We start from the raw sequence: 15,029 nt of genomic DNA on the forward strand, positions 1-15,029 counted from the left end.
TTTCCCTGAAATTATGCTTGTCTTAATAGAAGTTTTACCCATACAGGCTCACAGTCCCTTTCCTTCAGTTCTAAAAATCTGAAAAAACACGTGTTCATAATTCATTTGGTGACATAGCCTGTTCTGGAATGATGAGGTTATTCCAATTTCTATAAATATTTCCCTACAGAAACATTAATATTTGATTATGAGAACTATGCTAGACTCCACATATGTCTTCTTTCTTAAGTCCAAAGTTTTCCAAATTCAAAAGCAACCTGTTCCCAAGGTTTTGAATATGGCATTGTAGGGTTGAATATTAACACCACATCTCCTTAAACAGAAAAACAGGACTAATAGCTGGAAATGAATATAGATATTAACATAAATTCAGTGTTTCAACAGTTCATGTAAGCAACTGACATGTTTTTATATGTTACTGTCTTTGCAAATCTAAATTTGCACAAAAACATTTTCCTAATGAAGTTAATATCCTTAATGAACTTTCTTTTCTTAAGCGAAAAACAAATCAATGTATGCTAAAGGGCTTATATTTCCCTTGAGTTCCTCAAGTCCCAGATTAAGCAGGCTTCGTAATGTATACAGTGCAGTTATCTGTAACTGAAAGGCAACTTACCTCTTCACCTACGTTATATTCATCCAGAGGCTGAAGAACAGCCATTCTCCAGCTGTTGAAGATACAAACCAGTTTCAGCTTATGTTAATCTAAGTGTAGCAATTGTATTCTCTAAGCACAGCTAATGCAGTAGTGTTTTCTTTCCTTGGGACTTGCACAATTCAAATGGTTGTATTTTCATACTTTATTTTTTTAAAGAGAAAAATTTGTATTATGAAAAGAAGATGAGACTTTTGGCCTTACAGTGAATAACTGTCTCTTCTGTGTAGCTGCATTTTATACCTAAGAATATACTAATTTTGAATTAAGTCAATAGATGGTGATACAGTGGCAGGAAGAAAAAACAAAAACAAAAAATCCCTCACTTGAGCATTTGGCAATTTCTTTGTGTGAAGACACCCGGCATGGCCTCTTGAGTTTAACCACTGGATCACAGAATTCCTCTATTTAAACAACTAACCCAGCCAGCCAGCTGCAGCCTACCAATGTCAATTGAAAAAACATCGTTGCTGCAGAACATCATAACTACAAATGGTACTCTGCTTCTGCAGAATGTCTCAAGTTCTCTGTGGGATTTCTCATAATACCTCCTAGAATATTAAGAGTTCTTAATACCTCAAAGCAATTAGGAATAAGAGAATTCGAAATCAGCTAATATAGAGAGGGGTAGGAATTACTGTAGTTGTCACTGAGCTTATGTCTGTTTCCACCCTCTTCTGTCTACTTTCTGGTGCCAGATTCACATTCTGAAGAAACTGCTTTCATCATTGCTAAAAAACAAAACAAAGCAAGACTTTGACTAACTTCACTGCCACTAGGAAGCAGATCTGTGTATGGCATTCAGGGACCTCCATAATCCGGTTCTCATTTCTTTTGTAGCCATAACTTCATCACCCTATACAAAAACTTGGTCTCTAGCTTAGGCTTGCACACTTACCTGTGTGCCTTTGTTGTGGTTTCCCTGTGTGAATAAACTTTATTTTTCCCTCCTTCGTGATGCCCCACTAATATCATGTAGGTATTGCTGACTCGGCAATACATCAGAATCTTATTTTTGTGGTCATAGGTGTTATTGTCTTGCAGTGAATATCCCTTGCAAAGGTAGTTGCTTTCTTTGAACCCTTTTTGCAGTCATTTACAGAACTGCATGTTAAAGAGCAAGGGTTATTTATTTACATCCCTAAATAGCCTTTAGTGCCATATATACATAAAAGGTAACTAAACATTGAAAAAAAGACTTAAGAGCGTTAGAGTAAGTTAAGTCTTAGGAATTCCCAATTCTTAATAAAAACTGAGAGGCAGGGTGATAATATATGGCACTTTTTTTCAGCATGAGTAATGTAAAGGTTTCTTTCACCGTTCTCCCTCCATGGTTCTCTAAGTAGAAGACAGGAGAGAGGAACATCTTCCTTTCATTAATTAAAATTTTAACTTCACTTTGAAAATTTAAGTTTACTCAAGAAGGAAGAGAAAATAAAAAGATGTAAGTATACATACCTTGGAGTAAGTATTTCCTTATATTGGAGTTTCTCCAACTTAGCTGGGGCAACTAATGACATGGGAATCACGATATTATCTATGTCATAAGAGCTCTCGCTTCTCAATCTTCGTCGTGCAGTATTCTGCAAGGTAGGAGGACAGCAACTCAACAACAGTATCTCGTTACCTGTGATGATGCCCTCCTTTCGTGAGGGCTAGAAGAGGTGTACTGCATACATGTTTTATAAATACGTTGTGATAGAGTGGACTATAAAATGTTAAAAACAAGCACACCTCTCCTTTGTAAAACAACACAATCCCTTTGGCAGGTGTGAAGTGTACATTTGTGTACACATACAAGCCTATTTTTAAGACCATAAAAAATAGGAATACCTTAAAATGTCAAACTCTTACCAGAGGTTACCATAAAGCACCCAAATGTCAAGGAAATGATCATTTAACAAGCACACTTATTAGGAAAGAATATGAAATATTTGGTGTACCACTTAGTAAAGATCATTTTTTCTAATCTTCATTTGTGTGTTCCTGGTCCCTGAGCTTTACAGTTTCTTCTAAACCCTTTCACCTTTTAACCCCTACTCTGACCAGATGACAAAACAGTAAGAACAACACAAGTGCTGGATTCTTATTAGCAAGACTAAATTTAGCTTCCTGGTAAGGAGTAGGGATGGTTATGATAGTTTCTCACAGGAAAAACCAAAAAACTATAATCAAGGATTACTGAGCAATTAGCTCACTAGTAAAAAAGTTAAATACAGTTTATTGCTTCCTAAGAAGATCATTTTAGGGGCGCCAGGGTGGCTCAGTCACTTAGGCATCTGAATTCAGCTCAGGTCATGATGTCATGATTCATGAGTTACGAGCCCCGCATCAGGTTCCCTGCTGTCAGCACAGAGCCCACTTCGGATCCTCAGTCCTCCCCTTTTTTGCCCCTCCCCACCTTGCTCGCTCGCTCTCTCCCTTTCTTTCAAAAACAACAAAAACCGGGCCGGTATGTACAAGTAAAATAAGGCTATTAAAGATTAACAAAATATTCTATACGTTTTTTTACTGGCCAGTTTTAAAAATCTACAAGCAATTTTACGGTTCAGTATACCAAAAAACCTACTTGTGATGATGAATTCTGGGTTCTTGATATAACATTGACATTAGTAACAGCAGTAAAATTGCTATGGGATCCTGGTTCTGTGCGTTGAAAAGCAAATTCTTCAAATCTAGTTCTTTCTCCTGCCATGGAAAGAACCATTGAGAATGTCATACATTAAACATGGTGATAGGTCTTAAAATTACTTTCCTAATTAGGTAACATTCCTTATCTGTTTGATCTTTTTATTTTTAAAACTTATGTATCAAAAACAAAAAATTAAGGATAAGGAAATGAAAAAAATCTTACCCACAGTTCTGTCACAATTATTTCCATTTTCTTTTAATCCAGTACCTCTAATTTCTTTAATCTCCCTTCTCTTCACTCTGTTCATGTTTTCTGTAATGCCTATTATTTGGATGTTAACATCCAAAGACTTACCCCCTTAATTTTCTCTGTGTTTTTCATTTTGACTTTTTAATTTCTGGGAGATTTCCTTTCCTTAACTTGATCTTCTGACCATTCTACTGAGACTTTGTCTGCTAATACATTAAATTATTAATTTCTAATTACATAGGAAAATATTTTTCCATTTGTTTTGATTCCCTAATTGTGAATATATATTTATTCACTTACTTTCTGCCCTTATTTTACTTTAGTACTGATCTTAAAAAGTATTCTGTGTAATATAAAATTTAATACCCAGTCCATACTTATATTTTTCTAGTTGTTAAAAAATGTCCTTTATGGTTAGTAGTTTCTCCAAATCAGGATCCATATATTGAAATTAGTTACTGTCAAAATTTTAAGTTTCTTACAATCTAGAAGAGTTTGTTTTTCATGATACTTGTTAAAGAGACCAGCTACCTTGCTCTTTCGGGAGTTACCTATTTACTTTGTAGTCTGGCTCTTACCTGTTCTATTCCTGTATTCCCACCAAACTTGAAGTTATGAAGTTAGATCAATTCAGGTGAAACATTTTAGATCTTAGGTAATCTGAACTTCATAGTGGTTCTTATTAAGAGATGCAAGTTTTCCTGTGTGTTGGTATGTAGATAGTCCTCAACTTAGCAATGGTTCTACTTAGGATTTTTCAACTTTATGACAGCCCCAAAGTGGCATGCATTCAGTAGAAACCGTACCTTGGATTTTGACCTTTTTCTGGGATAGCAGTGTGGTAGGACACCCTTAGGCTGGGCAACAAACTGCAACTCCTAGTCAACCATGTGATCACGAAGATAAACAATGGATATACTTAAAACCATTCTGCACCCATACAGCCAGTCTGTTTCTCACTTTCATTATAGTATGCAATAAGTTACAAGAGATATTCAACACTTTGTGTTAGAGGATTTTGCTGAACTGTAGGCTAATGTGTTTTTAGCACATTGAAGGCTAAGCTATGGTGTTTGGTAAGTTAGGTGTATTAAATAATTACTGACTCAAGATATTTTCAACTTACCATGGGTTTATCAGGATACAACCCTGTTGTAAGTTGAAAGAGAAAGATCTCTATATGTAAGTTCCTCAGAAGCTAGGTGACTCTTGGTGGTCCTAAGATTGAGGCACTAAAAAGCACAATGGAATCTCTGGATGTGGCCCAGGAGTTTAATTTTGTACCACACTACCTTATCAGGTAGTGACTTGGGCTGTTAAGGTGGGATTTCTAGAGACAGTAGTGATAAATGTGTTAAATTCATCAAGTATAATTAGTCCAGCACATCTTGAATGCAATTTCTAAGTTTTCGGGTATATTGACATATTACATCTGGGGAATACTTGACTAATGAGTATAGTGTTCTGTCCACTGGAACAATGAACAAGAACCAAAAAAGTATATAGATAATTTGCATATATATTTCCTGGTAAGTTTTATTTTTTAATCATTATTTGCAACAATTCTGGAAACAATCTGATAGTCCCAAGTCCCCACAACAAAAATCCCACTTTGTATTATTAGAAGAGTTCTAGTTTCAAAGAGATCTGTTGACCATTTTGGAACTATAAGTTCCTAAGAGAAATTGAACTACTTGGTTGAGTTACCTTTGGTGAATCTCAGCCAGTTTCTCAAAATTCTAAGGAAGCTTCAGTGAATTGACACCCCCACAGTAAGTCCCCGAAATGGTAATACATTTCTGTGAGGAGACTTTGTACTGACATACTCGGAGTCCAGAACACAACCCTGGAGGCTTAAGTTCTGTTTCGGAGGATAGTCAGTAGAAGATTACTCTGGACAGGGAAAATAGGAAGGAAATCCTTAATTGCCATTAGTGGATGGATGCCCAGTCCACAGATCATTCTGAATTGTCTATATGAATATGCTGTAATGTTTATAGGACCATGGATATTTTGTGTAATTAGTGATTATTCTGGATTACCATGAAGCAGAGGTTCTTTGAAGATCAGAATTTACTTTCAGTTTTTAGTACTAGGGCTCACATCCTCATTTTAACCTACCTAATGCTGTTTCACTCAAGTGTCTTTTCTTTCTTCCCTGGAACAGCTGTACAGAAGATTCTGACCTTATCTGAGGCTTGCATGTAGGAGAATATCCATTTCTCCATTGATTCAGAGAAGTATTATGTACTAAAACAAATAGAAAGGAAATGTGAAGTTTCTTTCCCTTGACACAGATAATGAACGTGTTAATTTCTCATAACATTGCAGAACATTAATTTACCAGTTCAGAATAACATATGAAATACTTCTATACCAAAATGGAATGATCCTACACTGAAAATACCCATAATAAGATTCTTCCATAAGCATCCAATTTCCTATAGTTGCTCCATTATTTGAAGGGGATGAAAAGGTGACCTGTTCTCGAAATCTTCTAAATTGCAAAATTTTATAGAGGAGGTTGGTTCACATCTGTAAATGTTGCCTGAGGATGATATGAATCCTTAAGTTAGCCCCTGCTCACCCTTCAATGTGAAAATAATTCAGGATCAAGTAAGATCCTACAGAATTATAAGAGACTGGGACCTCTTGAGGGCAAGAACCAGATTTCATCAAACTGACGGTACCTAGCACTGTTCTTTCAATTTTAAAAGCAATGTATTTTCTAAAACTTTTAGGGTCACTTAATGTCTCTATGCCTCAGTTGCCTTATCTGTAAAATAGGGATAAGTGCACCTATCATGGGATTATGAGGATTAAATGAGTTAATCCCTGTAATGGTCATTAGGAGGATACCTACCCGAAGTATTTAATAAATGTTAGTTTCTTCATGATCATTATTGTCTATCTGAAACCCATATTTCCAGTACTGGATTAATAACCAAATTGGCTTTTTTTGAAGGGGTTGGAGATGTGGAAAGGAATGGAAAAAGAAATGTAGGCCTAAGTGCCAAATTCTCACCAACACTGAAAAACAGAGTGTGGTCTACCAACAGTAACCAGACTCTGATTACAAGATGACAAAGCACCCTAAAAGTAACAGACAAAAGTTTTATACATAGACACACAGATGGGCACATATACACATATATATACACACATTAGCAAGCAATAAAAGGGAACTTGTGAGTAAAGCAGAATTTGTGAGGAATCTCTGAAATACTAATACCACATGGAATTTGGAGAGCAATCAAGGTAAAAGCACATGAGAAAGTGCTGCCACAAAACTATGACCATCAAAGGTGCTCTAGACCTGGAGGAAATGAAAGTGGAGGATAATTACTTAGATGGACAGTTAACTGAAAGGATGACTACACAAGCCAACTTCTCAGCCACACTCCTTGAGATTATCTGTCTTAATAGATAACAAAATCCAAGCCGAGCAGAGAAATGGATGAGAAAGCAATACTAAGTGCCTCACTTTGAACTATGTCCTGCCTGACCTTAACTGCTCCTGAAAACAGTATATACTGCAACTTCTACCCATCCAGGGAAAGGATCCCATAAATAGCAGTGGCAGAACAGTCTTAATAGTGAATATGAACTGTAAAGGTGAGAACACAAGACTCCAAAAATCTGAATACCAACACCGTAAAAGTCAAAGAAGATGTAGAAATGAACCATCTCAAGTAATAGTGAATGGATGCACAGAATACAGTTAACAAGACTGAAACAACTAACATTGCCAGAAGAAACAGGCAAAAGGCCCAACTAGAGAGCCCTCAGAAATGGAAAATATGATTGTTCAAATTTAAAAACAACCATCACTAACTGGACTGAATGATACAGTGGACACGGGCTAAACATCAAAATCTAGGTTGACTGAGAACTGTACAACTCAAAGGAATAGAGTGATAGAAAATATTGGGGGTGGGGGGAGGGGACAAACCAAAACAGGGTAACAGAATGAATGGTAGCCAATGTTGAAGAAATGGGCCAAAGTTTTTCCACAGTGATATTAACCCTAAGATTTCAAGAACTCACTTGGCTGTCAAGACAAGTGGAGGGGGAAAAAATTCTAATCTTACAGCACATCACAATGAAGATAACCTAAAACTTACCAGAAAAGGGATAAGATTACTGCAAAGAAATGATCAAATTGACCAGGCAAAACTACCTGCCTGAAAACAGAAAGTGACCTTAAAAAGCTCAGGGAAAATGGCAGAATTCTAAGATGGCCCCAAGATTTCTTACCACCCAAAGACTTCAGAGAAAGATGTCACAAAGAAAACAAAACAAGATGGCAGGCATAATTCTAAACTCATTTCTAGAAAGGGTAACTAGAATTGTGAGGTTTTAAAATTGTATGTGCCTGGCATGGGCAGGTATTCCAATTAATGCCATCTCTTGTTTTAATGGAAATATTTTTGGAGTATTTTCAAACAAATTCCAGTCAATTCACTCTACTAAAAGCAATTCATCACCTTCCTTTTTTTCTAAAAGCAAGTCAAACTTTTTTAAGAAACTTTAACCTTCCCTAAGGTGATACTTTTTATTGAATTTTAATTATTTTTTTACACTTACTTTCCCTTATTGTCTTGTGAGGTTGCAATGGACTCTTGAAACAGTAGGTAATATGACAATTGAAAAACTATACATTCTCTTCATCTATTTATAACCCTCTCAGCCTTTCAGTGCTTGCTCTCCAAAATCCTCTCCTAGATTCTATCCTAAAACACACTTTGACCCCATCTCTCTCCTGTCTCCTGCCTTCCCTTTCATTTATTCATTAACTATAAAGACTTAATTACAATACCAAGTACCCTAGGGACACTGGTGAGCAGAGTCATGATCCCTGCCCCTAATGGGCTTTACAGGCATTATCTCAAATAATTGCAACCAATGTGTAGCAGAAAAGAGAAGTGCTATTTAGAGAAGTTAATGGGAGTATGTAAGAGAGCTCTAGGAAAAGTACCCCAGGTAAAGTGGTAGATTTCAGATATGAATAGAAATAACTGACGTCAAGGGGAAGAGAATGGTATGTATAGAGAGGCCCAACAGGAAGCCAGATAAATTTGGCAACAGAACAGCAGCTAGGTAGTACAGAGTAAGGAGGATAGTGAAAAAGAACCATGAACAGGTAGGAGCCATCCTGTGTGGGTAGAGCTTTAGGGGTCCCTCAATAATACTTCCTTTCAAATCATTTTAAGTTATAGTGGTGGGGAGCAGGTGTGATATAAGTAGCTTTGCATCTTGAAAAGATCACAAGCTACAGGGATTGGAGAGAAGGAAGAATTGATTAGGCTATTTCAGCAGTATAGATAAGGGATCATTACACTGGACTCTGAAAGTGGTAGAAATGAAGACAGAGGAGCGTATTTGAAATAATTAAGATCAAAAGGACAATGGGCTTAGATATGAGGACATGTAGGTGAAGAAACCTGAGCCCTAGGTTTTTGGCTTGTGTGGGTTTCAGCGCTACTGTTCCTCTCATCTGTCCACTAAAAAAATAAACTTCATTTTGACTTCAGACTTGGAATAGTAAAAAGAAGTCCCATATACCCTTTACTCAGATTCTGCAAATGTTACCATATTTGCTTTATCCTTCTGAACTCCAATGAAATTAAGTTGTTGACATGATGTACCTCTATGTCAATATGTATTTTTCAAAAACAAGGGCATTCTCTTACATGGCCACACAACCATCAAAATGAAATTAATACTATTAGCTAACTATGGACTTCATAGAATTTCACCAATTATTCCTATAATGTTATTTATAGAAAACTCTGTTCACTCTGCATTTGTCATATCTCTAAAGTTTTCTTACATCTGAAACTGTTCCACTGTTGTCTTCCATGACTGCATGTTTTGATGAATACAGGCCCTTAATTGGCTTTGCCTGGTATTTCCTCATGATTAGCTACTAATCATTCAGTCTTCAAACCACTACAATTTGTCTTTTCCCTACTTGTTACTTGAAGTCAGTTGTGCTTTCTTAATTGCCAATTCTGGACGGCAGAGGATAAATACAAGCTCTGTGGCAAAGCTCGCAAACATCCATCTACTTACCTTCACACGGTTTACCCTATAAGAATACCAGGCATTCTGTATATACTTAAACACATCACCCTGTCTTATGGTTCCGTGACAAATCACATGTTTGTTTTCATTTTAAAGCCAATATGGGTCCAAGCGTTTGAATCACCTGGGACCTTGTTAGGAATCCAGAATCAGACTTCATTCCAGGATTAACTGAACCAGAATCTGCATTCTAACAATATCGCCCAAGTAATTTGCACATAAAAGTTTGAGAAACAATGATTTGGAACACTTTGCTCTTCTTCCTTTAAATTCCAATTGAGTATTTAAAGCTACACCTGGCATCACCATCTTTCTGGAGTTCCTCTTGCCCTTTCCCCATCACTCTGCCTTCCTCCAGGCAGAGAGTTCTACACTCCCTCTCCTTTTTAGAATGTTTTTGTCATATCTGTGCTCACATCATTTTAATAGTTATTTGCGTGTCTGCTTCCCCCTATTACATTATAATTTCTTTGATTCCCTGTGATTCACCTTTGATTCTTTAGCACTTAGTCTGCCTGGCACAGAGTATATGATCAATAAATGTTGAACTCTAGTTTTACTTAATTCTACAGAAATCACTTAACAATAAAAGAAAAAATAACAAGCGACTATTCCAGACATGCTTATATATGATGAAACCTAATTAACCCTTAATTATTTGGGTTTGGAGTGGTAGGGGAAGAAAATAAGGGAGGAGAGATCGAGATACAGAAGACTACATACTCAGATGATTTGCCTAATAATACAGCAGCACTCATCTCAAATGTCTTCCATTCCTAGCTCTTAATTCCCCCTAACTAGCATGGCATTGCATTACTGGTATGTTACCATTAATTCTGTGACTAACACATTTACACTGCCCTATCTTTTTAAGTCAAATAGATAAACAGAACAACATTAGAAAAAATATAATCACCTAATCTCACTTATCTTAACAGCATATAATTTCAGTTTTGCATATTCCCTTTCAGTTATACATGTGCATACATTTCATATTCACATTTCAAATGTAGTTTAACTTATTTTTCAAATTTGATAATTCACAAATTATTTTTTCAGATGGTTGCCTAACACTCTTCTAATTAGAGATAATATCATTTAACTATTCCCTAGCTATTAGAGCTGGTTGTTGTTAATCATGATATTTCTATTATGGTCATTCTTAAAATGATCATCTTCATGCATACATATTTTCTTTTTTAAAGATCAGTCTAAGGAAAAATTTCAAGTAGTAGAATTATATCATGAAAAACTACCTGCACATAACCTATATTTTCCTGCATTTCTTTAGATTTTTCTCCCCTAAGCATAGGCAACTGCTGCTTGTCCTTTTTTTTAACTTTTTACCATGGAAAAATTTCAACAAACACAAATGAGGAAGAGAAGAATGAACTCCCCTGTGCCTATATTCATAACCAATGATTACAAACTGGTGACCAATCTTGTTTCATCTTTTTCCCCACCAACTTTTTTTTTGCTGGCCTATTTTAAAGCAAATCCTGGACTGCCTATCTTCTATCTTGTCATCGACGTATGTGTGAGCTTGAATTTCTAACAAACAGATAAAAAGTGTGTGTGTGTTTATGTAATTACTACATGCATTACTACACATGCATGCTACATCTAACAAAATTAATTCACTAATACTCAACAGCCTGCATGTTCAAATTTCAAATTTTTATTATCTCAAAAATTTTGTGTGCTCGTACAGGTGACTTGTTCAAATCAGGATCCCCAAAAGGCCCACATGTTACATTTGGTTGAAAGAAGAATGAACATTTTTATATGGTTATAATCAGACCATACACAGAAGTAAAACTTTTTTGTCCTTTTCTATCACTTAACATTCTTTAATGTTTCCATCCTTACGTGAACTTTTAAGATATTTTTAAAAGCTGTATGTCCCACTGTGTTGGTTAATCACATCTCAATTATGCTCTGTTTCCAATTTCCCATTAACACAAATAGTGTTTAAAATGAATATATTTGTAAATATAAATGAATATATTTGTATTTAGCATTAGACTAGGTTATTAGAAATGGATGTATTGGGTCAGAAAACAGAGTTAGCAGTTTAGTAAACATTAATTGTAAGCAAGTGAACAAGTAAACAGTGTTTTTCTTCAATGAGTTTATTTTAAAAAATAGGTAGTTTAAGGGCGTTGTCATTCATTTCCCAATACTTTCCAAAAGGTTTGTATTCTTAATGCTACCTAAAATATTTGAGGGTCCTGTTTTTACTACAGTCTTGCCAGAATTGATGATTATAATGTTTAAATGTCTTAATGTAATCAGAAGATAGTAAATGTTTAGCATGGTGTCTGCACATAAGCACTCAGTATATGGTACTTATGATTATCATTTTCATTATTATCATCATTAAATACATCTAGTTTTTCTTATAATTCTTTTAAGACATCATTTTTAACTCTAATCCATCTGGAATGTATTTAATGTTCACCCATCTTAAATTTATTTTAATGTGCTGTATGTGGTAGAGATCTCAATTGTTCCCCAAAATCATTGTTTAATCCACATTGTTACAAAGGAAACTTAGTTGTTTAAAACATGAATTATTTGAGCCTGATTGTTTGGATTTGAATCCTGACCCTATCACTTACCCAAATGTGACTTTGAGAAAACTAGTCAAGGAGAAAAACAATAGTGTTACTCACTTTACATGTTAAAATACTGTCTTCTGACAGGAACAGGGTATTTCTATTTAGGCACATCATCTTGCACTCCTCAATAAAACTTTGGAAGTTTTCTTTCGTGTAGACCCTTACAAATTTAATTTATCCTAGATAGTTTATATTTTCATTGTCAATATCTCAAAAATTCCTTTACATATTGTAAATGGTTATTATTGGTATTTATAAAAGCTGCTGATTTCTATAAATATATTTTAAATTCCTATACTTTTTCAGACTCCCAATTTTAACAGGCATTCAGTTGATTGAGTTTTTGAGGTAGATGATTACTTCATCTAGAAAGAATTTATCTCAGTTTGTATGAATTTTCTGATGTTAGAAAGATTTCAGCCTTGTAGATGGTCAAAATATGTTGATGTTTCTCTTCTTGTTTCCAAGCATAGGCAATGTCCCTGCCCCCATTCATAATACTGAAAACAATTTCATTTTAATTCTTCAAGTTTTATTTTGTAATTTTAGTGTTTTATTTCAAGTTCTTGAAACCAACTAGAATTTATTCTGATACATGGTATGAAATAAGTATGTAAACAAAATTTCCCCCCAAAGACTAACAATACTAAAAATATTGTTTACTGAATAGTTCTCCACATTGTCATGAATTTACAATTCTTCCCTTACATTATAAAGTATAAGCTATATAGTCTGCTTCATGGATTTACTTTCCTAATTGTATGCAAAATCTATGCTAATAATTATTACATATTTTTGTCATGTTTCCATATGTGGTTAAGATGGATTCTCTGAATACTTCTTCCAGCAGTTACTTTGTATTTCCCCATTTATTCTTCCCAGTGGGCTTTCCAATTATTTTGTTAAAATAACCAAATCTATTAGAACTTCAAGTTATAAACCAATAGGAAGAACTGATATCCTTATTAATCTTGTCTAGGAATGCTGTTTCTCTAACTGTATTTAGATTTCCTTTTATATTTACTAATAACATTTCATAATTTTCATTCAGTATCACATTTCTTCTTAAGATCACTCCTGTGTATTTTCTATTTGTGTGTGTGTGGTAATTTGTAAAAAGTGAATATTAAAAATTAAGGATTTAGATTTGTTCTTCTGTTAAATTTTATTTCCTTAGAAAGCAAAAACAGTGAGTATCGGAAAGATGTAAAACATATATAAAGTACAAGATTTGTAAATGACATACCAGGTGATGGAGATATGACACAGTCTCCTACTAATTTATTTTCAGCAAGATCTCCTTTTATTTCAGTCTTTTTTAGCAATGTTTCAAAGTGAAAATGAAGAGGCACATCTGGCAAAATAAAGTAAAAGTACTTTGAGTGAATACCATTCTTTACGGACTCTAATATTAAGATTGCTTTCTTTCTCTAAGTAGCACATAAGCTTAGAAAAATAAGCAAAAGCTTAAAATGTCACAACTATCAGAAGTGGCAAAATACTCTTTCCAAGCATACAGAGAGAAATTTGGAAATTACTGATTATATGCTGTAAATAAACAAAAACTCTGATGATGAACAAGTTCATAAACCAAAATAATAAGATGATAGAAATTATTAGTATTAGTAAGTAGTATTCATAGATGAAACAAATGCAGCCAAAGGTCTTGAATAAAACAGAGCAAAACCCGTCCACCTAAGTTCATTCCACCCACCCCCACAAACTTGACATTTGAAATAATGAGGTTTCTAAAAGATACATAATTTTAATTACTTGAGGGAAAACCACTGTAATTCAGATGCAACATTTTATAAAAATACCAAGGTTCACATTCCCTTAGTTTACTAGTATTGTGAATGACAAAATACACTTTTACATACAGACTAGTTCCTTTCCTTCAAATAGAGACTTAAGATGTTCAATTCACTATATATTCTATATTCTCACAACCAAAAGAGGAGCTAAATAATAAAGTAGATATGCTTCACATTTTTTTTTCAATCAAGAACGCTAAAATAAAGCATTTAATAGAGACACGTAAACTGCTTCCTAAGAAACAAATATTTCATAAAGCAGTTGATGTATTTAAAGTTTTGCTACTGAAAAAAGAAAACTAATTACAAACATATAAATCAGAACAGACCTAGAATGAGTCTGGACTTTAAACAAAGAAGTACCTCTTTCTTAAACGCTGTATATTAATAACAGATCCATACTCAAGTGTGGGGAAAAAAAAAAATATGTTCATGAGTTTCAACATGGAATCTGTCCCAAGGGACAGAACAGAGGTAGGAAAGATTTCAATCCTAGCACTATATACTATGATCATACAAAAACTACATAACAAAATGAAACTAAGAATACAAATTAAATATGCTACTTATACATTTTAGGAATCCAATGGTTTCCAATTACCAAAAAATAAGCTTATTTCTCTGAAGAAATATCACTTATTTTTATAAAGAAAATATCACCTATTCTACCACTGTTTGTCATGAGTTGTGAGAAAACTAGGGTTAGGCCCTTGTTCCATCCATATATCTTTCTTAGTGCCTACCCTGTGACTTTGGGCTTTTATAAAAATATATCGTAACACTGTAGTACATCAATCAGTTTACATTTCAGTTTTCTTAAACTAGAATGCAAGTACCTTGAGGGATTTATTTGTATTTATACTCCTAATACCTACTTAGTACCTAGTAAGCAGTAGGTACTTAATCTTTATTAAATGAATGCAAGAAGAAATGAATAACTAACTGGCAGGTGAGGAAGTTAATCTTAACTT

At 34.5% G+C, this 15,029-nt stretch overlaps 1 protein-coding gene across 12 annotated transcripts in view; it reads right to left on the reverse strand.

Moving 5' to 3' along the window:
• The window catches only part of KANSL1L (KAT8 regulatory NSL complex subunit 1 like), a 131,710-nt gene that overhangs the window by 5,319 nt on the left and 111,362 nt on the right, over positions 1 to 15,029 (reverse strand). For 9 of the 12 annotated variants that reach the window (XM_027051849.2, XM_027051844.2, XM_027051861.2 and 6 more), the window contains 5 exons: positions 13,491 to 13,598; positions 5,658 to 5,786; positions 3,225 to 3,343; positions 2,114 to 2,238; positions 617 to 668 (listed from right to left, as the gene is read on the reverse strand). In XM_027051849.2, coding sequence (XP_026907650.1) covers positions 617 to 668; positions 2,114 to 2,238; positions 3,225 to 3,343; positions 5,658 to 5,786; positions 13,491 to 13,598 — 533 coding nt within the window. The remainder of the gene's footprint in view (positions 1 to 616; positions 669 to 2,113; positions 2,239 to 3,224; positions 3,344 to 5,657; positions 5,787 to 13,490; positions 13,599 to 15,029) is intronic. The other 3 variants (XM_027051869.2, XM_027051854.2, XM_053215751.1) reach the window with 2 other exon arrangements.

Source organism: Acinonyx jubatus, chromosome C1 (genome assembly GCF_027475565.1).
Source record: "Acinonyx jubatus isolate Ajub_Pintada_27869175 chromosome C1, VMU_Ajub_asm_v1.0, whole genome shotgun sequence".
NCBI lineage: Eukaryota > Metazoa > Chordata > Mammalia > Carnivora > Felidae > Acinonyx > Acinonyx jubatus.